The following is a 25530-nucleotide window of genomic DNA, read 5'->3' as shown; positions in this document are numbered from 1 at the left end:
AACAGAACTTTGAAGCTGCTGGTATAGTAATAGACAGTTTTAAGTTAGTTGTAATTTCCCTGTACAGGTCACCTAAGGGTATAACCAATGTATTTTTAGAAAAACTGGACCTGCTGTTACATGTACTTACAGATACTAGATGGATACATTATGATATTGTGATAGGTGGAGATGTGAATGCTGAATTCGATGTAACAACACAAAAACGTACTGTCACTGAACTCCAAAACCTACTAAGACAGTGCAACTTACATTCAGTCAATAACAAACCTACAAGAGAACATGCATGTCTTGACAATATATTTGTAAATTTTAAAACAACAGAAGAATCATGTTTTGTGACAGTATTTCCATATTCTGATCATGATTCAGTATCTTTCAATTATACAAGTAGGTTCCCTCTTGATAAGAGTTATGTAAATAAGTTTGTCCCAGAAGTTGTGGTCACTAGACCAGTCACAGATGAGAAAATTGACAGGTTTCTAACAGAGATTGGTTTGGCCTGTGTTATGATGAGACACATTATACTCTAAGCAATTATCTGCCAGCAAAGGTACTATTTGATAGGTTTCTCAAAGCATTTCTGGGACACTTTAATGACTGCATACCAATAAAGAAATGCAAAGTAACTGACAGAGTCCTAAAAGCAAAAGTTCCAAATAGACAAAATACATGGTACACAAAACAGCTGTCTACTATGAAAAATCAAGTTATGTTGTTGTACAATATTTATAAAAATCTGAAAACCAACCATGCTAAACTAGCCTATGTTAGATCTAGGAATGAGTACAAAAAAGCAATTGTGGAAGCCAAACAAGCACACAATCTCAGAAGTATTGAGAAATCCACCAATAAGTGCAAAGCAGCATGGACTCTAATAAATAGTGTCGCCAAAGATAAAAGAAGTGACAAAATTAGTATCTCTCCTCAGGAATTTAATGACTTTTTTATTAAATCAGTTGAGGAAGTAGGAAGTGCTATAATTAAACCTGAAATCAGCTCATCACAGTTACTGTCAAAAAATATTGCTAGGTCATCAACAAACACAAGTACCTTCAATTTTTTTGAGGTCTCACCTGGTTTTGTGTTAAGAATAGTGAAGCAGTTAAAATCATCAGACAGTGTAGACATATATGACCTGTCTTGTAACATGCTTAAGAAAGTAATAGACTGTATAGTGTACCCCCTAACATATTGTATAAACAAGTGTATACTGGAGGATTTTTTCCCTGATGAGCTTAAACTGTCTAGGGTAGTTCCAGTACATAAAAAAGGAGATAAAAATTCTGTCTCAAGTTACAGGCCAATATCCATAGTCCCAGTTTTCTCAAAAGTTCTAGAATGCATAATTTACCAACTATTATCTGTTTACTTTGATAACATAGGATTAATAAGTGGATCACAGTATGGCTTTAGGAAAAACCTGTCAACCATTGCTGCCATATACAATGTTGTTAAATACATCCATCAAGTATTTGAAGATAAATGCTTTGCCCAAGTGACTTTTTGTGACCTAAGCAAAGCCTTTGACTGTGTAGAACATACACTACTACTCGAAAAAATGGACTTTTACGGTGTTAAAGGTAACAGCCTTAAGCTATTAAGATCATATTTACAAAACCGTAAGCAAGCCGTCTGTGTTGGGAAAGAAATGTCCAGTATAGAACAAGTTGAGGTAGGTGTTCTGCAGGGATCCGTGCTGGGCCCTTTCCTTTTCCTAATAATGATAAATGACCTGCCATCATTTATCAAATCCAGAACAGTACTCTATGCTGATGATACAACATTTCTGAACAGCAGTAATGATCTTAATAGCCTTAAAACATGTGTTACAGAGACAATTGAGCAAGCTTCACTCTGGTTTAAAGCAAATGGGTTCTTGCTTAATGAAAGCAAAACCCAGCAGATGGTATTTAGTTTAAAAGACAAGTTTCCATCAGATGATCTTAGTTGTGTTAAATTTTTGGGGGTATATTTGGATGATAAACTTTCTTGGAATCCACATATTAAGTATATTAGCGGTAAATTGTCTAGGGTAATCTATTTGTTAAGGCGATTAATGCACTGTGTACCTAAAAATTATGTTAGAGTATCTTACTACTCATTTTTCCAAAGCATCATATCCTATGGCATTATTTTATGGGGAAACTCCACTTGTGTGCATGATATACTATTGCTGCAAAAGAAAGCTATTAGGATAATTACAGGCTCACCATACAAGGCTCATTGTAAACCTTTGTTTACTCAACAAAAAATCATGACAGTAATAAACCTATATATTTATTATGTTTTAATCTACACAAAAAAGAACTTACCTAAAGTAAAACGCAGGGCAAATATACATTGTTACAGCACTAGGACAAACAGCTCTATCTATACGCCCTACCACAGACTGTCAAAATCAGTTAACAGTTATGAACTTATGGGCCACAAATTATTTAACAAACTTCCACAAGGTATACAAAATTTACCAGAGCAACAATACAAACAAACACTTTATGACTGGTTAGTTGTAAACCCATTCTACAATGTAAAGGATTTCATGACCTGTGATATTAAACTGTAAAGTTCTTAACAATTCTGTCCTTTTATAGCATGTACTGTACTGTATTGTATTATATGTATGACTTTGTCTATTGCTGTAATGGCTTAAAGACAATAAAATTATTATTATTATTATTATTATTATTACTGAAACAACAGCAAACGATACTGCAGTCCCAGCGCAGGAGTAGCCACAGGCGGGGCCAAGCGCGGACAGCGATCTCGGCAGTTTTCTGAGAGAACTCAGAGAACTGGGGAAGCTAGATTGTCACGCCATAGATATAGCCTGCATTCAGGAGACACATCTAAAGCTGGCCGATCGATTGAAAGTGCGAAATTATTCCGTGCACAGAGTCAACAGGCAAGACCGCGCAGGCGGAGGAGTCGCCGTCCTTGTGAAGCAGAGGATTTGTCACCGGACGATTGAAATGCCAAATCTGGCTGCAGTCGAGGCGGCTGGCATAGAATTAAAAGTCGGTAACAACATAGTTAAAATAGTATCGGCATATAAACCCCCGCATATCAACTTCGGCGCACAGGACCTTCAACACCTGATCGAAATCGGAGAAAGAGTCATAATAGCAGGGGACTTGAACTCAAAAAATGTGGACTGCGGGTGCAACACGACAAATGCTGGAGGTTGGAGATTGAGAAGGTTTATCGAGAGCAATCCCCAAGTGGGAATAATTGCTCCCGACAAGCCTACTCACATCCCCTACAACCCCGACCATGCACCTGACATCCTAGATGTCTTCTTGTGCAGGGTCCTGCCTTGGAGGGCTGCACCAACAGTCCATTATAAGCTGAACTCAAACCACAACCCGGTGGTCCTGGAATGTGCCAATGTTGAAGACACAATCCGGAGGATGGCAAACACAACACATCAAACTAACTGGAAACAATATACCACCCTGGTAGGACAACACCTGGAGGATATTCCACAAATGCGGAACGAGAGTGAGGTGGACAAAGCAGTAGAGTATTTCACAAACGTCCTCCAGACCTGTGTTCGAGAGACAAGCACCAGGCTAGCCACCGAGCCTGGTGCCAGGGACCAGCCCCCTGATATCTGGGAGCTGATAGTTGCCAAGTGGCGCGTGAGGAGGGATTGGCAATGCTATTGCGATCCTGCCAATCGTCGCTTACTTAGGCGGCTTGAAGCCCTGATAAAGGAAAGACTGATAGAGCACAGAGGGCTCTGCTGGGAAGAGAAACTTAGGAATACAGAATAAGACACGAACTGAGTATGGAAAATCACAAAAGCGCAGAAGGCTATGCCCAGGGTAGACAGGCCACTCCGAGGTCCAAATGGGCTAGAATACGACGATGAGGATAAGGCAGAATTACTGGCAACATCATTAGAGTCACAATTCCGTACTCACATCATCGAAGATGAGAGTGACAGACAGGAAGAAATAATAAATGGATGAGTGGCTCAGAATTTACTCCTTTTTCCGATCGACTTTTATGTGCTTGCATCAGGCGCTCAGGAAATAACAAATCCCATGGTCCTGACAAGATCTGTGTCCCACACCTGAAACACCTGCCTCCCAACGCAATCACCACCTCATCACACTATACAACCAGTGCCTTTCCTTAACCTACTTCCCAAAAGCCTCGAAAACTGCTCAGGTCCATAACCTTTATAAACCCAATAAGAACCTTATCCTTCCACAAGACTATAGACCCATCTCACTCCTGTGCTTTCTTGGGAAAGTACTAGAGTGCTTGATCCTCAGCGCCCTATCCAAATTCCTACGAGACAATAACATAATCATCCCTGAGCAATTTGGATTCTGTCCTGAACATAGCACCATTCATCAATCCCTGCGCCTGGTGGAACACATATGCAGGGCAAGAGACCAGAAACACAGCACAGGAGCAGTCATTCTTGACATCGAGAAAGCATTCGACAAAGTCTGGTATGATGGCTTAATATACACGTTATCCCAGTTAGGCATTCCAGGACATATTATCAGCATGATTGACTCGTTTATGGTGGGGAGGCAGTACCGCGTCAGCTGCGGCAAACATGTAAGCGCAATCAGGGATGCTGTGGCAGGAGTTCCACAGGGCTCAGTTCTTGGCCCCATATTATACTCGCTATACACAAACGACGTGCCAAAGTTGGCAGGTGAGATAGCGCTGTATGCCGATGACACGGCACTTTACAGGAGTAGTGGCAACCACAATTTCATACCAAAAAAGCTGCAGGAGCACTTGGACGAGATCGTAAAATGGTGCAACATTTGGAAAATAAAGATAAATCCTGAAAAGTCCGTAGCAGTCATGTTTATGAGGAAACTGAGCCCCCCAAACAGACGTATTTTTGCAGCTGAAAAGGAAATGGAATGGAGTGGCTCAGCTACATACCTAGGCCTTGAACTAGACAAACACTTAACCTTCGCAAAGCAGATAAAAAGATCTAGAGGTAGAGGTTACGCTGCTTTCATCCAACTGTATTCACTATTAAAAGGTGGAGGACTCAGCACAGAAACAAAACTTAGATTATACAGGGCAGTTATCCTGCCAAGTATGTTGTATGGATTGGAAGTTTGGTCCATGACAGCAGACAGACATCTGAGGAACCGTCCATCTATACCTATATCAAAAGAAAATCAGAAAATCTCTATGAAAGGCGCCTAGAGGAACCATCCATCTATACCTATATCAAAAGAAAATCAGAAAAACTCTATGAAAGGCGCCTACCTCGACCCACCAACTAATAAATCAGTTAGGATCCCATTATCCTGATGCTACAGACAAGCGTCCAATATCAACATTAACCAGAGAATTCAGGGCATAACAGCTCCAGACAAAACAGGCAGACACGCAAACTTGATTTAGATAAACTACAAAAGCTATTCCTCTAAATATCATAAAGCTGTATTAGAAGTCAGATGGGCAAAGCCCTGTGGTGCTTCGGTGAAACATTAATATAGATAAGCAACTCCATTAGATGTGATGTTAACAATTTTGAGAGCAAAGTTAAATCAATAGAAGTTGAAAAAGAAACTGGAACTCTTTGAAGGAACATGCCATTTTTGTTATTAAAGAGACAAATTATAAGAAATAGCAAATATGAAGGAAATGCTTTTAATATTCAAGTGTTAGTAGCGGCTGCAAAAATCTGCACAGTCACTTCAAGGAACAAAGAAAATTAGTGTATGCAACTTGCCTATAAAGCCATACAGTACTTTTTCCAGATGAGCCCATATACTCCACTGTAGGGCCCTTTATAAGAAAGATGAAGAAGAATTATTGATCATTACCATTAAAGTACACTAATTATTGTTATAAAGTTCTGGGGAAGGTAATGTATTCAGTAAGAGTTATGTGTTTCTGCCAATAGAGACATTCTGGAAAATGATTCGAATTACAGAAGGACATCATATCTTTATAGAATATCCCATTTTTATTTCTAGATATCAGATACTACATTATTTCTGTGACTAAATTTTGAACTTTCTTTGACTTATATAAGTATTTGATTGTGCAGTTCCCAATATTTCTTTTCAGAAACTCAAATATTATATTACTACAAATGTAGCTAGTAACTGTTCCTTGTATTATTCAACAAAGAGAGTTTAATGTGTAGTGCTTTGAAGGGGATTAACATATTTGAGCAATATCAAAACCCTTAATGCCAACAAGAGAATGTTGGTACTGCCTATCAATGAGGGAAATGCAACCATTGTAATGAGGACTGAGGATTATAAGCACAACAGTCAAGATTCCATACAAGATGGTGACAAGTGTAGACATATTAGAAAATAGTTCCATAAATCGCAAGTATTTAGTGTCCGTAAACTACATATTGTGCAATAACATCATACTAAGTGATGTTAGAGTATACTCAGTGATGCATAGGTGGTAACATACCAGTGTTTCTTGAAAGTGAATCAAGAAGACATATCATGTGCATGTGGAACAATGTGTAACAGCTGTATGGATGCAAGTGCGAGAAGCATTGCAGAAAGACCTGAAAGACGCAAAAGAACACATTGAGCTGCTGTAAAATACAGTGAAATACCTGTTTACACCATCACAAATAGAATTTGGAGATTCCCAAACCTACAATGAACCAAAGGAATGTGCAGAACCCAAACTTAATTCAGATGGATTCCAGTTACCCTTAAGAAATCATTTTCAGACTCTACCCTTAGGCAGTGAACTTGAAACGATAGAGGTTGGCAATCCAAATACAACATTTCAATCTATGGTGGCAGCAAAGAAATGCACAATGCATTCATTATGTCAAAATAGAGCTTCTGAAACCAACTTTCATAAAATGAGGGTAAACAAGCGGTGCAACAATGTAAACAAAGGGTTATCAAAAAGTGTTAGTATAGTGTTGCTTTCTGACAGGCACGACAGAGGAATAACAGAAATTCTTTCTTACCAATAAGACTTCAATATGACAAGTGAGGTGAAGCCTAGAGGAAATACTGAAGGACCATAAAAACAGTAATTGTGTGTCGCAAGTCAGTGTATCATGATAGCAGGCTGCATGAATGACGTATATAGAAATGTACTGACAGTAGCAACAAGAGTATTAAGAGAGACACTTTGTATATTTGGAGATCAGAAAATTATAGTGCTAGACATACGATATAGGCACGACCTTATTGAATCATCATGTGTAAACAGAGGGATCCACAAAGCAAACAGGGCTTACAAAAAGATATGTCAATCCAATTTAAGTGCTCTTTTTCTCACCCAGATAACATGGAAAGAAAGCACTTTACAAGACATGGAATGCACCTAAAAAGTGGGGCAAATCATTAATCTGCCAGAGGATCATAATGATCATGACAAGTGTTTTTTCTAGAAGTGATAAATATGACACAATTGCACTACCAACAGCAAAAAAGATCTGCAAAGTATCTTGCACAAGCAAGGTTGTCAATGTCGTGGAGGACCTTGCCAGCCTAATGAATCCAGCTGTAGCAGTGCTAGAACTTAGAGAAGGATCAGAATTAGAAGTAAGTGCCAGCAGGAAAGCATTTGTAACAATAGCAACAGCAGCAATAAAAGACCTAGAACCAATGTCAACAGAGGTGAAGGAAATTGTTACAACATGTACAACTACACAACCAATAACAACATCAGCAATAGATGACTCAGGAACAACTCCACCAAAAGAAAAGGAAACAACAGCAAGTGAAATGCACATCGTAGCAAGCAAGCAAGAAACAGTGCCTCCACACCACCTGAAAGATTTTCTGAAATCAAGCATGAAGAGGAAGAGGCCATCATGATAAGTACAACTAAATGTTTAACAGTACTTCACCAGAATATACAATCCATAAAAAACAAAGTTCAGCAACTAGAAGTAAATTTACAAACACTAAACAGCTCAGTTGTAAGTCTAATGGGACGCTGGTGCAAAGGGAATGAAATCTCATTTTTAACCTTAGCCTCATATGAACTTGCTTGTTTCTAGACTCTCCATGAAAGATGGGTGTTCATGTATTTATGTGAAGAGAGATATTTCATTTAAAGACAGAAATGACCTTCCTGCATTAAGTGTTGGTAAACATTTTGAACTCTCAGCTATTGAAGTAACAGAACACAGCATTTCAAAAAAATTAATGGTAATTTGTGTCTACCGATGACCGAGTGGTGATGTCAATATTTTTTTCTCAAAACTGTATCAGACACTAGGTAAGGTATTTTGCTCAAAAACAAGCCTAATCGTCTGTGGGGACCTCAATAACAATACAATGAAGTCAGATGATGTCAGCCATGCCTATTTAAATGTTTTGTACAGTTATGGCATGAATTCACTTATAAACTGTCCCACTAGAGTAACCAAACACTCTTCTACATTGATATACCATGTAGCAACAGTTATAGACAGGAAAAAATGCTATGTAGGTGTTCAAGATCTAGGTTTGTCAGGTCATTTGTGTCAGATATTGGAAGTAAGTTTTTGTGTACAAAAGCCCCCTAAACTAAAAGTATACAAAATGTCCTTCTCAAAGTCAAACATGTATGAATTTTCATCCCAGATACAATATGACGAGTGGGAGAAAGGCTATGTGGAAATGAATGTGAACGAAATGTCTAATAGTTTCATGTCCATTTTGAAACTAAAATTTGAGGAAGCATTCCCCAAAACTTTACATACCATTGGTACTTCATAAAAAATATAAGGATAACCAGAGGTTTCAAAAAATCCTCTGAAACTCATAGGTATCTCGCTTCAATCTAAAATAGACAGACTGACCCAGCCTTTTTGCAATTTTATAAAAACTACAAGAGACTCTACAGAAAGATACTAAAAGCTGCTAAAAAACTCACAAATCATAAAATACTATTGCAGACAGAAAACAAAAACAAAGTAGCCTGGAATATTATCAAACAGGAAACAGCAAACACAGGGCAAAAACATTTGAATTTACAAATTAAGAACAAAAATGGACAAATGTATCACCATAAGGAAATATCCAATTTTGGAAATGTGTACTTCAACAGCACTACTAAGAAATTACAACAGAACTTTACAGACATATATGTCTTACTCACCCAGAACAATCTACCAAACTCAATGACACTCTATCTGGCAACTGGGGAAGAGGTCACACAAGTTATACATCAAGTAAAAAATAAAAAATCAACTGGTCTAGATGAAATCCCAGCTTGTGTCCTTAAAAAATGTGCAAATTCCATAAAAGCTCCATTAACAAAAATCATCAATGATCTTTCAAATTTGACTATTCTCCTGAGCACCTAAAACAAGTAATACCCATTCTTAAAAATGGTGATGTGGAAAATGTAGAAAACTACAGACCAATCACCATTTCCAAAATTATTGAAATATAATGAAAAATAAGATAATGCACTATTTAAATAAGTTTATCCTTTTTTTGCAAAGAACAACATGGTTACTGGCCCCAAGGAGGTACAGAATTGGCTACTGCAGAGCTTACAAAGGTCATTCTTGAAGCAATTCATGAAGATGACCATTTGAATAGAATTTTCTTGGTTTATCAAAGGCATTTGGCACAGTGGACCACATAATTTTATTACATAAATTAGAGTTACTAGGAGTAAGAGGTGTGGCTAAGAAGTGGTTTAAGTTCTACCTAGATGCAGTTTGTTGAGATTTCATGTACTTCAGAAGGATTTCTAGTAAAACACTTATCAGATCCAAAAAATATTAATATAGGTGTTCTGCAAGGTAGTATATTAGGTCCATTCCTGTTTCTTATTTACATTAATGATTTTCCACAGAGTATCAGATGTGCGGAAAAAATACTATTTGCTGATGACATCGGTGTAGTGATCACAACCAAAACTCCAACTCAGTTGACAGAAAAGTCTAATGCAGCCCTCTAACATGTTCACAAGTGGTCACTGAAAAATAAAGTAACTATAAACTAATTGTATGCACTTCTGATTGAATAAAAGACACAATGATGGTAAATTAACAGTTAATGATGTTATAATAGAATGTGTAATGGATACCAAATTCTTGGGGTTGAAGGTAGATTATCAGTTGAAATGTACAGAACATGTAAAAGCTTTAACAAAGAGACTATCCACAACACATTATGCTCTATGAATATTTCGTGACTCAAAATATCATATTTTGGATACATACACTCAATGGAATCATGTTTTGGGGAACAAGTGATGGGAATATTCAGTCTGTCTCCAAGGTACAGAAAAGAGCTGTACGGATAATAACAAATAGCAGCAATAGGGCCCATCGTACTGATTTATTCAAAAAACTAGAAATCCTGACTGCTCCATGTGAATACATTTTCCTGACTGTGATGTATGTAAGGAAAAATATTCGTTGTATGCTACAAACAGCTCAATACATGACCGTGAAACTAGATCCAGCCACTACTTATACCTAAATGGGAAAAACAAGTCCAAAACATGGAACAGTATGCTATATAATGGCCTAAAACTATACAATAACCTGCCACAGGAAATAAAAGGTGTAAATGAACTTAATATCTTTAGCCAAAAGCTAAAAACATATTTATTAAGTAAAAGTTGTTACAAGGTAAATGAGGATTTAGAATAATTGTAGATAGCCATTTAGTAGACACAAATATTACACAGGCCTATAAAAGTGACAGCATATGACATAATTATAAGTATTGTAAGAATTGACCTGTACATATTGTAAGAATTCAATTGTAAACACTGTAAGAACCCATGTATGTTTTAGTTCATAAGACACACTTGATGACATCAATACAATTTGTATTGTTATGTGGATGAATAAACATATCAGTCAATCAATCAATCAAAATCACATATTAGATCCAGTGATGCACCAAAAGCTAAGAATAGATCCAATGGAGCAAATCACACATATTATGAATCACTTAATCAAAGTATCTTCTCTCTCGGAAGATGCAGAGAGAAACCTGTGCAACACAGAAGTGATACCATTTTGGCTATGTATATTACCAAACTCCACGAAGATGATATACTGTTAAGATCAGTTGTAAGTGCTCCTGGTTCACCAAGATACAAACTGGCAAAACACTTGGCCTCTCTGCTTCAGCTGCATGTGTTAAAGATTGATACATACGCAAAGGACTCAGGACATTTCATTGAGAAGCTGAAGAAATTAAAACTTGGACCAAGCAACATCCTGGTCAACTTTGCTATTGTTTCTTTCATGTGAAATGGCAATTTCTTATCAGCAGCTGGAAGGTATTGCCATGAGTACTCCACTTAATCCAGTGGTGGCCAATTTGTTATGGAGCATTCTGAAAGACAGTTGCTGGACTTAGCACTTTGTAAATGTAAGGTGTGGTACAGGTACAATGGTGAAACCTTCTCTTTGTGGAGTCATGGTGAGGAACATATTGGTCAGCTCTTAAGCCACCTGAATAGTCTCTAAGCTAACATAGAATTTACTCCATTAATTAAAACTTCTGGGCTGAATTGTTGTGGTCCATATATAAAACTTCTGCTCCTTCCTGACGTTTCGTTGCCTACTGCGGGCAACATCTTCTGAGGTGAGTCGCCGACTCACCTCAGAAGATGCTGCCCACAGTAGGCAACAAAACATCAGGAAGGAGAAGAAATTTTATATATGGACCACGGCAATTCAGCCCGGAAGTTTTAATTAATGAAGACGCTGGCTGTGAAAGTTTACATGTTGTGAATAGAATTTACTGTTGAGGTAAGACAAGGACTGACAACTACACTTTCTAGATGTGCTGGCTGTGAGAAATGGTGAGAACCTGGGATCCAGCATGTATTGAAAACCAACACACTCAGACTGATACCTGCACAATCTGCCAAGTCATCATCTGAACCTAAAAAGTGGAATGATTAATACATTTGTAATGCATGTGCAATATGAACATTATTTGGCCACAGCATCTAGGAGCTGAGATGCAACATCTGGAAAGTTTCCTGATGAGCAATGGACAGATAAAAGCCCTCAGAATTTGCTTAGACAAGTACATATAATCTTTGACCATGGACTTGACTCCAGTTTTGACAGTGCCAGCTATTCATCAGAAAAACTGTCAAGAAACTACCAAAGAACCCAAGACAGAGGCCAATAGGCAATATGTGAACAAAATTAAATTACAAAATCTATATTTAGTGGCCTCTTAGACCAGATCATGCAGTTTCTTTTGTTAAATATTACTACTGAACAGAACATAAAATCTACTAAATCTCAGTTCAAGAGGACACTCAGTAGACCAAAAATAAATTGTTTTAGGACACTCCTTAAAGATGTGAATTGGAATGATGTACACAGTGTTCATGTCATGACTGAAAAATACAAAAATTTTATTAGTGAAGTCATTTGAATAATGTTTTCTCCCAAGACTAACCCAGATTTGACCAAAGCCTAGAACAAAGCATATAATACTCAAGCAATAAAGGTATCTTGTAAAAAAAGAAAAAGAAAGCTGTATCTGTCAGTGAGAATCATCTCAGATGTTTATGCTATTGCTCATTACAAGAGATACTGCAAAATATTAAAAAAAAGTGGAGTAAGAGAAAAAGGTAGTCACATCAGGCCACAAAATAAAACAGTATGGGATATAGTGAAGGGGAAGACTTGTAGAACTAGATATGAAGAGGAAAAGATAGCACTAAGAGTAAATTATACATTGGTAACAGATGTATGCAGCACTCAAAAACATTTTAAGAAGTTTTTCATAACTCTACTGAAAAGATATTGATGTCATGTTCAGTAGATGCTGCCATGGAATATCTCAGACCAGTCATTATGAATAACTTCAGTAATGTGAATATGACCATCACTATACCAGTAAAAGTAATGTCTGCCCATAAAATCTTTACAATAAAAAATTCTGCTGTTTATGACAAAATATCAGTTAAGTTAATTTAGAAGTGTGCTTCTGAGTTTAGTAACACATTAAGCTATTTATGTAATGAGTCGTTTATCAGTGAAACATTTCCTAAGTGGTTGAAATATGTTGAAGAAGTTAAACATCTCTTTAAGAAAGGTGACGAGAAATACTGCCAAATGTAGGTCCTATACTATCAGCTTTGTAACCATTTGGCAACAAATAATAGAAAGTCCAGATAGGAATAATAACAATATTATGAAAAAGATAGACTGCTACTCACCATAGAAATGATACACTGAGTTGCAGACAGGCACAACAAAAAGACCTTTACACATTGGCTTTCAGCCAAAGCCTTCTTTCTGTCACACACACACACACACTCACACATACACAAATTCACACAAGCAAGTGTGGCTCATGCACACATGACCAGTATCTTCAGTTACTCTGGCGAGAATGCAACTGTGTCAAACAAAAGCATCAATCTGGAGTAGGGCAGCAATGGGGGACGGAAGGCAGAGTACAAGATGGGGGGAGAGAAGTGAGCACTGCTTGGAGGGGCATGCAGGGACTAGATGGTGGCAAGAGAAGAGAAGGATGCAAGGCATAGTGTCAGGAGGCTGTGGTGGAGGAGGGTAAAGAGGGGGGAGGGGCTGCAAATGGGAACCAGAAAAGGAGAGGAGCAGGGAAGGGGAAAAGACCGGTGGCTGCATTGGCAGAGAGCAGCATACAGTGAGGATGAGGGGATGTCAATTGGAAGGAGGTGATAAACAGAGGGGGCATAAACTGTTGGATGGAGAGAGTGTGGACAGTAGGTTACCATAGGCTGAGTCTGGGATAGTTTTAGGAGCAGAGAATGTGTTACAAAAACTCCCGTCTACACAGTATGGAAAAGCTGATGGTGGAGGGGGGATTCAGATGGCCTGGGTTGTGAAGGGGCTATTAAAATCAAACATATGTTCAGCTGCATGTTATGTCACAGGGTGCTCTACTTTGCTCTTGGTCACTGTTTGGTGGTGGCCATTCATCCTGAAGGATGGCTGGTTGGCAGTCATTCCAGTATTGAGCTGTGGTGATTGATTTTTCAGTTAAGCTTGTGGCGAGTAAGAGATATTTGCTCTTGACTAATCTTCAGTGGTTTCAGTGGTTGTCATCAGAGGTAGGTGGAATGCAGGGGATATAGAGGTATGCGTGCATGGATGGTTCACTCTGGTGACAGTGCTCTTAAAGAGGTAACAAGAAGTAGTGCTTTCAACTTCAAGCATTGTGAGTCAGTGGCAGATGCAGAAAAACCTCAAGGAGGAGGCACTAAAGATATTTTTAGTTACCTTTACTTTTACTGTAATAAAAAAATAATCAAGTGACAAGCAAAGTTTAAGAAAGTTTTACTTAAACTGATTATACACATATACAAGATAATTCCATCTTATGATACAAAAAATTTACAATTGTGGTTCTCTGTACAAGAAAACAGTAGAATAATCATGACTTTTCTCGAACAAATGCCAGACAGAATGTCTGTACAGCACAGGAGTCAGGCTGTATTTACACAGCTGCACTCAGTCTCACTGTAGTTCCTACTATGGTAGCTGACCAGCTTACTTCAAGCAGATTGTGTCGGTGTTAGAATGGTGAGCATCTGCTTCACTATATTCTTTATAGAAGTTATCTGGTTTGTTCTATGGAGCCTACCATTCTATGTCACACTGGCTGCCAATCTCTTATATTGTGGGTAACTAAGAGGTCCCTGAGAGTGCAGTGCAGTATAAACCATTTTTAGAATAAAGTGTAATGTCAAATAATATGTGTTTAGCAGCAGCAAATAAGCAAGCACTGACATTTATTAAAAGTTACTGCATAATTTTGTCACAAGCATTAGGTGAGTGAAATCCCCACACTATGTTTTGAAAAATTAAAAAAAAAATTTTTAAGTATTATGGTTTTTATTAAGGTCCAGCACTTAACCATTTCACTGTCTAGCTCCCTACCATTTGAAATACAAAAATAATGTGCAATGATTGCAGTAGTGCTGGTAATGACATGACTGCTTTCACTGGTGGCCTGGCCTCTGATAGGGTAGGATAAACATGTGACAGGACTGGAATAGGAAGTGTGCATGAGTAGACTGGGCAGGTTTTGCACCTGCTTCTTCCAGTGAGATAGGATCCCTGTGGCAAGGGGTTGGGACTGGGAGTGGCTTAGGGTTGAACCAGGATGTTGTTAAGGTTGAGTGGGTGATAGAACACCCCTTTATGAGGGTGGGAAGAATCTTGGGTCGTATGTCCCTCACTTCAGGGCATAATGATAGATAATTATTGCCCTGATGAAGGAAGTGGTTCAGCTGTTCCAGTACTGGCTAGTATTGGAAGATGAAAGAGCATTCCTTTGTTGCTGGTTCTCAGAGGTGTTGGGAGGATTGGGTGGTGGTGGTGGGGTATTGCATTGCAACTCTGTTTACAGACTAGGTCTGGGGGATAGTGCTTGTCTGTGAAAGTCTTTGTCAGGCCTTCAGGTTACTGGGCAAGGTAGTTATTGCCACTGCAGATATGCTGTCCCCACGTGGCATTTTTTGGTGTGGGAAGGACAACAGCTGTCGAAATCCTGAATGCACTTAGAACAGAGATAGAATTTCATAATAGGTCCTTTATAATAGTAGCCATATACAATGCACCTTCATGAAATTTCAACCTGTTTATAAACAGTCTTGAAGATTTATTATCTCATATAAAATTAAAAAACAAAGAACTAGTGATTACTGGTGATTTTAATATAGATGTCCTGAAAAACACTGTCAGTGAACAGTTACTGAAATCAGTTACATTGTCATTCAATTTGATTTCTACTGTAAATTTCCCAACTAGGGTATACAAATGTTCTAAGACTGCCATTGATAATATCTCTGTAGACAATTCTAGGCAAGTAAGACACATTACAAAACCAGTAGTAAATGGACTATCTGACCATGATATGCAACACCTAACATTAAATTTTGAAAATTGTCAGGGTAAAACACCCATCAGAACTGAGTACAGAAGGCCAATAAAACAGTCAAAAACTGAGAAATTTAGGAAATTGCTCAAATAAATTAATTGGATGGATGTTTACAGCATCCAAGACACAAATGGAAAATACAAAACATTCATTAATAAAGTTAGCACCTTATTTGAAAATTGTTTTCCCCTGAAGGTAACTCAAATTAAGCAGAAGTCTAATAAGAAACTATGGATCACACAAGGCATAAAGATATCATGTGAGGCAAAAAGGAAACTCTATCTGATATGTAGGGACACCTTTGATACTAGCATTATAGCTCTTTACAAAAATTACTGCAAAATATTGAAGAAGGTTATCCAGAAATCTAACACCTGCATTATGAGAAGAAGATAAATACATCCAGCAATAAAATAAAAACAATATGGTATATAGTTAAGTCAGAGACAGGTAGGACCAGATATGAGGAGAAACAAATAAGCGCTAAAAATAAATGAAACCCTGGTAACAAACGCATGTTGTGTTGCAAACCGTTTAAACAAGTATTTTGTGTCTGTTACTGATAGCATGGGGTTCTCAGGTTCAGTAATTAATTCAGTGGAATATCTGAGACTAGTGCACACAAGCAATCTTAGTAAAATGGAATTGGCACTTACTTCACCCAAAGAAATAGAATCCATCATAAAGTCCTTGAAATAAAAGCATTCTAGTGGTTATGATAACATATCAACAGAGTTAATAAAAGAGTGTTCATGTGAGCATATTTTATGACCTGGCAAAGGCTTTTGACTGTGTGAATCACTGGTTGTGCTGCAAAGTAGTTTCAGTTATATCTTACTAACAGAAAACAAAGGGTGTCATTATGTAACACTTCAGCAGTAGGCAATCAGACATCATCTGACTGGGAAGAAATTACATGTGGTGTTCCCCAAGGTTCCATACTAGGTCCACTACATTTTCTTGTATATACACTCCTGGATATGGAAAAAAGGACACATTGACACCGGTGTGTCAGACCCACCATACTTGCTCCGGACACTGCGAGAGGGCTGTACAAGCAATGATCACACGCACGGCACAGTGGACACACCAGGAACCGCGGTGTTGGCCGTCGAATGGCGCTAGCTGTGCAGCATTTGTGCACTGCCGCCGTCAGTGTCAGCCAGTTTGCCGTGGCATACGGAGCTCCATCGCAGTCTTTAACACTGATAGCATGCCGCGACAGCGTGGACGTGAACCATATGTGCAGTTGACGGACTTTGAGCGAGGGCGTATAGTGGGCATGCGGGAGGCCGGGTGGACGTACCGCCAAATTGCTCAACACGTGGGGCGTGAGGTCTCCACAGTACATCGATGTTGTCACCAGTGGTCGGCGGAAGGTGCACGTGCCCGTCGACCTGGGACCGGACCGCAGCGACGCACGGATGCACGCCAAGACCGTAGGATCCTACGCAGTGCCGTAGGGGACCGCACCGCCACTTCCCAGCAAATTAGGGACACTGTTGCTCCTGGGGTATCGGCGAGGACCATTCGCAACCGTCTCCATGAAGCTGGGCTACGGTCCCGCACACCGTTAGGCCGTCTTCCGCTCACGCCCCAACATCGTGCAGCCCGCCTCCAGTGGTGTCACGACAGGCGTGAATGGAGGGACGAATGGAGACGTGTCGTCTTCAGCGATGAGAGTCGCTTCTGCCTTGGTGCCAATGATGGTCGTATGCGTGTTTGGCGCCGTGCAGGTGAGCGCCACAATCAGGACTGCATACGACCGAGGCACACAGGGCCAACACCCGGCATCATGGTGTGGGGAGCGATCTCCTACACTGGCCGTACACCACTGGTGATCGTCGAGGGGACACTGAATAGTGCACAGTACATCCAAACCGTCATCGAACCCATCGTTCTACCATTCCTAGACCGGCAAGGGAACTTGCTGTTCCAACAGGACAATGCACGTCCGCATGTATCCCGTGCCACCCAACGTGCTCTAGAAGGTGTAAGTCAACTACCCTGGCCAGCAAGATCTCCGGATCTGTCCCCCATTGAGCATGTTTGGGACTGGATGAAGTGTCGTCTCACGCGGTCTGCACGTCCAGCACGAACGCTGGTCCAACTGAGGCGCCAGGTGGAAATGGCATGGCAAGCCGTTCCTCAGGACTACATCCAGCATCTCTACGATCGTCTCCATGGGAGAACAGCAGCCTGCATTGCTGCGAAAGGTGGATATACACTGTACTAGTGCCGACATTGTGCATGCTCTGTTGCCTGTGTCTATGTGCCTGTGGTTCTGTCAGTGTGATCATGTGATGTATCTGACCCCAGGAATGTGTCAATAAAGTTTCCCCTTCCTGGGACAATGAATTCACGGTGTTCTTATTTCAATTTCCAGGATTCTATTAATGACCTGTCATCTGTTACATTACCAGGTGCCAATAATATCATAAAATTTGGCCCATTTGTATTCGGACACTTTTTGCTGAAGAACTAGTTGCCATTCCTCAAATGCTAGTTTACTTTTAAAAGCATTAATGTTTTTCTTTGTAAGCATTTTTATATGTTCTATGACCTGAGTCCTTTTTGGATGCTTGTGTGTTCATAGTCTACAAATTGACATTTGTGCTCTGAGTAGTGGAAGTCCACATTTCAGCATCTAATACTATCTTTTACCTCTTTACTTAGTATTATGTAGTCTATTCTACTAGAAGTAGACTGAGTTACTCTTGTATCTGAATTTACTGCATTCATAAGATTATAGGAGTTAAAGGCATCTGTTAGCCTGCTGTTATGGTTAGTGCAAGATGTTGCCTCTATATTCAAGTCACCAAGTATTGTTACCTTGTTTGGGTCACAGTGTCCCACTAATCTACTAAAAATATCTATGAAACGCCCTGCCTCTGATTTTGATGGACGATAAATCGCAATAATTTTCTGTTTCACCATGCCCTTTACTCAACCTTTGATATGGAGTTCAACGCCTGTAACTGCAGTCAAACCTTCATGAATATACAGAGCTAGATGGTCTAATTTATTTATTTTGAGCTGCTCTCTAACAAATACTGCTAAACCTCCACCTGTATGATGCTGTCTACAGTAGCCATTTCCTAGGAAATGCTGCATGTGTCTCTCCGTGCCGCTAGAACTCATGACAATAGCCTGAAGTCTGTGAGCCATAACCAGTACAGCTTTCAATTGTTTCCAGACAATGATGTTTTTCCCCTGAATCCATACGTCAGGTGCAGTCTTTCTTACATCTTCGTCTCTATTCAGCCGTACCATAAGAAATATACTATTAGTTTGAGCTGTCCCTAGAGAATGCTGCTATGTTTCTCATGGCTGTCACTCACTTGTCAAGGAGTGGAGATTGTAACTTACTTTCTCTTAACTAAATGAGTAAATTAAAATTCTTTGTATGTTCAGTTCAAATTCTGCCAAATGTTTAGCACTTTTTACAAAATTATTGAGAATGAGCATTACAATTAATTTTAATTTTTCTGTTCTCCTCATTGCAATCCATCATTCATTGTCCAAGCTAATTGTCATCCATATTTGTCAGGTACACAAGTTCTGAATTAAATTCAAGGTCCTTAGTCAATTGAATATTTCAAAATTAATTAATTATTTTCTCATAAGGTTTTTTCAAAAAGTGTATTTAGTTCACGTCTTTACATTTGTTCAAACTACTAACTAAGAAATATCACATCCAACTCACCACTATGAAATCCCCCTTGCTAATGGAACTTTACAAAGAAGTGCCTTCACCAAACATGGCTGAAGAGCATATTATAAATTAAAATCCCCCACTGCATTTTTCTGTCAGTATGCGAAGGGCAGTTTCAGGAACTACTCTAGGGATTTTGATATGATTTTCACTAATAGATACACTGATGCACGAGGAAGATTTGTGCACACGATTTACTACCACTACACCAGACAAGCTGTTTGTCTGCAGGTCGTTAGTGCTACCCTTGCAAATCCAAGGCTAGATGTTAGTTCTATATAATTAAAAATCTTTCTTCAGAAACAATCTACAAATGCATATTTAACTTCAATTAAATAATTTCCATTACATATTTGGTGTTAAAAATTGAAATAAAAACTTTATGACTAAAATATATACGTTATCCCAAAACCGACTTTGATGTGTCAGAAGTGCAAAAATATATATAAATGTACAAAATCTCACTTCTTGAAAATATAAATTGATGAACTGATACCCCAGTTTATGAAAATTATAGCTGAACACACTGATCCCACATTGAAAAGGTTATGTGATATACCGATAGCCTGCATAATTAAAATACGTGGACAGACTACTGTCTCAGAAAACACTTGACTGCCAGTATGATCTAGCATCAAGCCTGTAAAAGTCCAGTGGGAATGCAATTTAGTAGTCTCAAAAATGTCTTGGTTGTAATATTTTATTTTGTAGTTAACTGTAATTGATCAAGAATGTTAGAAATAAATATTCTTCTAGGAAGAATGTAATAGTAGCTAGAGTTGTCTCAATTATTAGAACATTTGTTTCTCATGTAACAAAGATGGTTGTTTCTCCTGCAGGTGGAAATCTTAAGAACCAAATGTGATGGATATATTATAGCCATCAGTGCAATGGGAGTGGGCAGAGTCTCTTGGAGCCTGGGTGCAGGACGACAGAAAGCAGACCAGGCAGTGGACTTTGCTGTTGGAGTTCGCCTTTTGTGCACTGAAGGAGATAAGGTTTCATCAGGCCAGCCATGGTGTGAGGTTCATCATCGTGGGAAACAACTTGACACAGCATTAAGGCAGCATTTAGAGGACTCAATAGTCATAAAAAATTCACCACTGACTGATAAACAAAAATCCCCAATTCTTCAGATAATATGAACCTGTGTAACTATGTGATCTCTCCCATTGTTATAATACTAGCTATGAGCTTTCCCATAGCACTATGTTTAATATCATAGTTTCAAAGTTTCCATATTATTGTGACTAACTATGCTATGTTTTTTTTTTTTATTTTTAAAAAAGTCAAAAGACATAGTAGAAATACCTTAGAATGACTTATGCATAGTTCTTCTATTTTGTAAGCATTTATTGATCACAAACAAATATCTTTCTTTGTGAATTTATTTATGAGTTATAAAATATTTATAGAATGATATTTATTTACAAATCTAATGACCTTCCTTGACACCCACCATTAGCTCAAATACCTAAGAAAGGGGATGACAATAGATTTTTTATACATTTTATTCTTTGTAAACAAGATATGCTTTCAAAATATCTTCCATGAAATGTACATTACTTTCACTTTCTAAACAACTGATTTTTTAGGTGATTGCACTGTTTTAGCAGTTTTTGTGATTACTTTCACTGCCAGATATCTTGTGTTTATTCAAATGGGGACAATATATGTTCACCTCCATTAGTTGTAGTAATGGTGACTATTATATATCTAAAGAAAATGTGTGCTGTTCATTTAGATTTTGTGTATTCTTTGCTGAGAGATAGTTTCACTACATGAGATAATCTTATACATGCTATAGTTCTTATTAAATAAATATATCTCGTTTTCCTTCTTATTACTATTATTATTAATAATAATAGAGTATAATATGCAAAAGCAAATGAAGTTTGTACACAACATACGAGGTGTGATTGAAAGTTTTAAGAATGGATCCGCTACTGCTTACTGGTTTGGCGGGCAGTTACATGGAGGGGGTAGGGAGTGAGTCATTGCCTTGTCCTTGAAAGCCCTCTGACAGGAAACTGTGTTTTCTTGCTTCAGTTCATTGTGGCAGCTGGCTGAAGGTGGATCTGTTAGGGCTTGTTGCCAGATTCTGTCCGCGTGAAAAAGGGCATAAAAACGGAGCCACGACTTTGTGGGAAATTTTGTTTTAAAACTGGTAAGTCAGCTTCTGAGACCTACAAACTATTAAAAACAGCTTTTGGCGATAATTTAATGAACCAGTCAAATGTTTTTGTCTGGTTCAACAGATTTAAAAATGGACGCGAATCATTTGAAGATGAACCATGGTCCGGCTGTCTTTCCACCTCAAAAACAAATGAAAATGTTGTGAAAGCTCACAATTTAGTGCGCTCTTACGATTAGGGAGATTGTTGATGAACTTAATTTAAGTTTCTATTCAGTTCAGTCAATTTTAACTGAAGATCTGAACATGCTTCGTGTGTCCCCAATTCATTTCAAAAGTGTTGTCAAGTGACCAGAGGCATTACCAACTTGAAGTGTGCCAAGAACTGATTAATCACACTAAAAATGATGCAGATTTGTTAAATAGCCTAATTACAGGTGACAAATCATGGGCATATGGATATGATCCTGAAAACAAATTGCAGTCTTCGCAGTGGATGACTCCAGGTTCACCATGACCAAAAAAGTAGGACAAAGTCAGTCGAAGGTGAAGACAATGTTGGTGATTTTTTTCGATTCTACCAGTATAGTACATAAATTTACCCCTGGAGGAGAGACAGTTAACCAGGAATACTACAAATGTGGCCGGCCGTGGTGGCCGAGCGGTTCTAGGCGCTACAGTCTGGAACCGTGCGACCGCTACAGTCGCAGGTTCGAATCCTGCTTCAGGCATGGATGTGTGTGACGTCCTTAGGTTAGTTAGGTTTAAGTAGTTCTAAGTTCTAGGGGACTGATGACCTCAGATGTTAAGTCCCATAGTGCTCAGAGCCATTTTTGAACTACAAATGTGTCCTTGAGCATTTGAGCAGAAAGGTGCAGAAGAGAAAGCCTGCACTGTGGAAAGACAGGAGTTGGCTGCTACACCATGACAATGCTCCAGCTCATCGTGCCTTCTCCATTGTTGAATTTTTTACCAAATTCAAAATTCCTGTGCTTCCACAACCGCCATATTCCCGATTTGGCCCCTGCAGACTTCAACCTGTTTCCTAAACTGAAATTTTCACTGAAAGGGAAGTGATTTGACTTGATTGAAGACATCCAGGCAAATATGGAGAGTATCCTTAATGGACTTCAGGAAAAAAATTTCCAAGAATGTTTCCAAAAGTGGAAACACCATTGAAGTTGGTGTGTTCAGTCAGGAGGGGACTATTTTGAAGGAGATGCATCACAGTAGCATGTAAGTACCACCATTGTACAATTACAAGCGCATTCTTAAAACTTTCCAATTAACCTCTTATGTTCTAACCGAAGAACACTGTAATTTACTGCTGGAACAGTATATACACATGGAAGACAAGGTACAATACAATTAACAATACACAAGTGGCTGGTGGAGCCTTGTGCTCCACCCAACACAGACATTAGTTCCAACAGCTGACAGTCTGTGATTGCAGGTACTGTCATATTAGCAGGCCGGGTAGCCTCTACTGGCCAAATGAAGCACAAACTTCATGCATGAAGTACAAAGCGGTGCACACACGGAACTCAGAGCACTCCTCTTCCTTTGTGAAGAAATAAGCACTGTGCTGACATCCATTTCTTCTATGGACAACTTAGGTTGTCGAGTCATGCGATGCGCTGCTGCCGGTGCGTAGGGTCAGAAGTGGTGTGAGTGCAGACAAGTGACGCTGGCACAACCTCCATTTCCACATTTGAGTTCAAATCCAGCAAAGGAGAAGGTGGCAGAACAGACGGTGCCAGATGCAATGAAGGTGGGAGCAGTTGATGCATCAACTGTAACAGCACAGGAGCTTGGGTCCCATTGTGCCCCCCCCCCCCTCCCCCCCCCCCCAACAGCTTAGGGGGCTCCCACAGCAGAGGCAACAGTTGTGAGAATGTCAACAGTGGCGTTGGAGAAGGCAGGGGCACTGGCCATGATGTAGATGACAACTGGGCAGATGGAAGGTGCAAGGGTGATGGGGGCACACCCAGTGCGCAGCTGCCCGTGAGAGGTTGTAGCTGGTCGACATGTTGCAACTCCCTCCCATCAGCTGTTCAGACAACACAGAGGCTTCAGTAATGGGTACTCTCGATCACCACCAGCACCCATTTTGGCCAGCAGCCAAACCCAACAGCCTAAACAGCTGTGCCAGGCTGGAAGCGTAGCAGTGCTAGTGCCAGAGGATGGCCTGGTGTCGACCGAAGTAGATGTAGCAGAGTCCAGGGTGATAACCGTGCAACAACTCTGTCAGACTCTTATTGATAACAGGAGTGAACCTATAAGAACTGAGAACCTGGCCAAGAACTATTTCTGATGACATGTCTGAAATGTATTTTATCATCTGTGTTTTAAATGTTTGTACTAGTCATTCTGTTTCCCATTTGATTGAAGGAGGAAAGAAGCAGCTATGGCATGGTGAACACCACTTTTTGTTCACAAAAATCTTCACATTCCTGAGATATGAACTGGTGGCTGTTGTGTGAATCTATTGTATATGGAAGACTTTCCATTGCAAAAATACTTGACAAAGCTGAAATTGTTGCTGCTGTGGAAGTAGACAGACCATGCAGCACATACAGAAACCTAGACTAAGCATCAATTACAACAAGCCATTAGAAATTCAAGAAAGGTTCTGCAAAATCTACATGAATTTGTTCCTGAGGCTGTTGTGGATTTGTTCATGGTCACAAAGAGTTTTGATAAAGCCCAAATGAGGTATTGGTAACTAGAAGGCATTTAGATTTCTCATAGAGCAACATCTGTAAATGTGCATCTGCCAAGTTAATCTCTGGAAAATAATGGACCCCCAGTAATTTTGCTAACAGCTGCTCAGAGCACAGCAAAGGATAGAGATCAATGATTGCCTATGCATTAACAGATTTTTTAAAAATCTTTGCAGAGGTGTAATTTACCAGGAGGAAGTTTGACTATCATCAATGGTGTTGACCATTCACTGGAAGAAATATATCAAATAACAACAATTTACTTGACCCCATAAAGTTACCAGTATCAGGCGGGCCCAGGACAAAAGAACATGGGCAGAGTGTTCCATCATAATATGAGACTGAAATTTTGTTGCACAACCCAGCTGTGGAAAAAATAGAGAGGGAAATTTGGTAGAGAGAACATCTACCCATTGATATGGAACTTGATCAGAAACCAAATGCACTTCATCATCAGTGGAGAATCCAAATGGTTTAAAAGCAACCAGACCAAACAGATTTTCATTGTAAGCATTGTGCACAACTAAGAATGTCAATGAACAAACCACAGCTTTGTAAGTCACAAATGCAGAAAACTGTCCAAGAATGGGAATCTGTTGTTTGTTGTAACTTAACAGTGAAGTCTGAGAATTCATCAACGCTGCTGCTGCACCCATATCCACCTGCATTCCCAATGGTTCATTAAACACAATCACTTCAATGTATGGCTTGCTTTGAGAGTCTATCACTGCTTACGCATTGTTCACATCCTTGTTCATTCTGCCTGCACATAGGTCTGGAAGGGATTTACGTATAGAAGCAATGTGTCCTTCCTTACGGCAACTAGCACATATTGTTCAGCACTTGGGACATGCAGTCAGTCTGTGTTGAATGAAGCAGTATGTGTATGAACACAGTGGAGCATGAGGCTATCGCTGTTGTGATGTAGACTGTTGTTGTTGCAAATGGTGGTTACCTATACAACCCTGAGACATCTGCTGGACTGCTGCAATAGCATCTACATTCCCTTGTGAACTGACTGAAGGCTGGGAGGGGTGATGAGGGGAACTGATTTCTGAAACTTCAGACCAGTCTTCTGTTTGACTACATGCAGCTCATGAAACTTCAAAT

At 39.3% G+C, this 25530-nt stretch overlaps 1 protein-coding gene across 1 annotated transcript in view; it reads left to right on the top strand.

Annotated features, from left to right (window-relative positions):
* Positions 1–21396, top strand: part of LOC126199142 (thymidine phosphorylase-like) — a 211738-nt gene extending 190342 nt beyond the window's left edge. The window contains exon 9 of the mRNA XM_049935898.1: positions 20403–21396. Coding sequence (XP_049791855.1) covers positions 20403–20708 — 306 coding nt within the window. The 3' untranslated portion in view covers positions 20709–21396. The remainder of the gene's footprint in view (positions 1–20402) is intronic.
* The last annotated feature ends 4134 nt before the right edge of the window (positions 21397–25530 follow it).

This window comes from Schistocerca nitens, chromosome 8 (genome assembly GCF_023898315.1).
Source record: "Schistocerca nitens isolate TAMUIC-IGC-003100 chromosome 8, iqSchNite1.1, whole genome shotgun sequence".
In the NCBI taxonomy this organism is placed as follows: domain Eukaryota; kingdom Metazoa; phylum Arthropoda; class Insecta; order Orthoptera; family Acrididae; genus Schistocerca; species Schistocerca nitens.
This window is presented reverse-complemented; position numbering and strand designations above follow the sequence as displayed.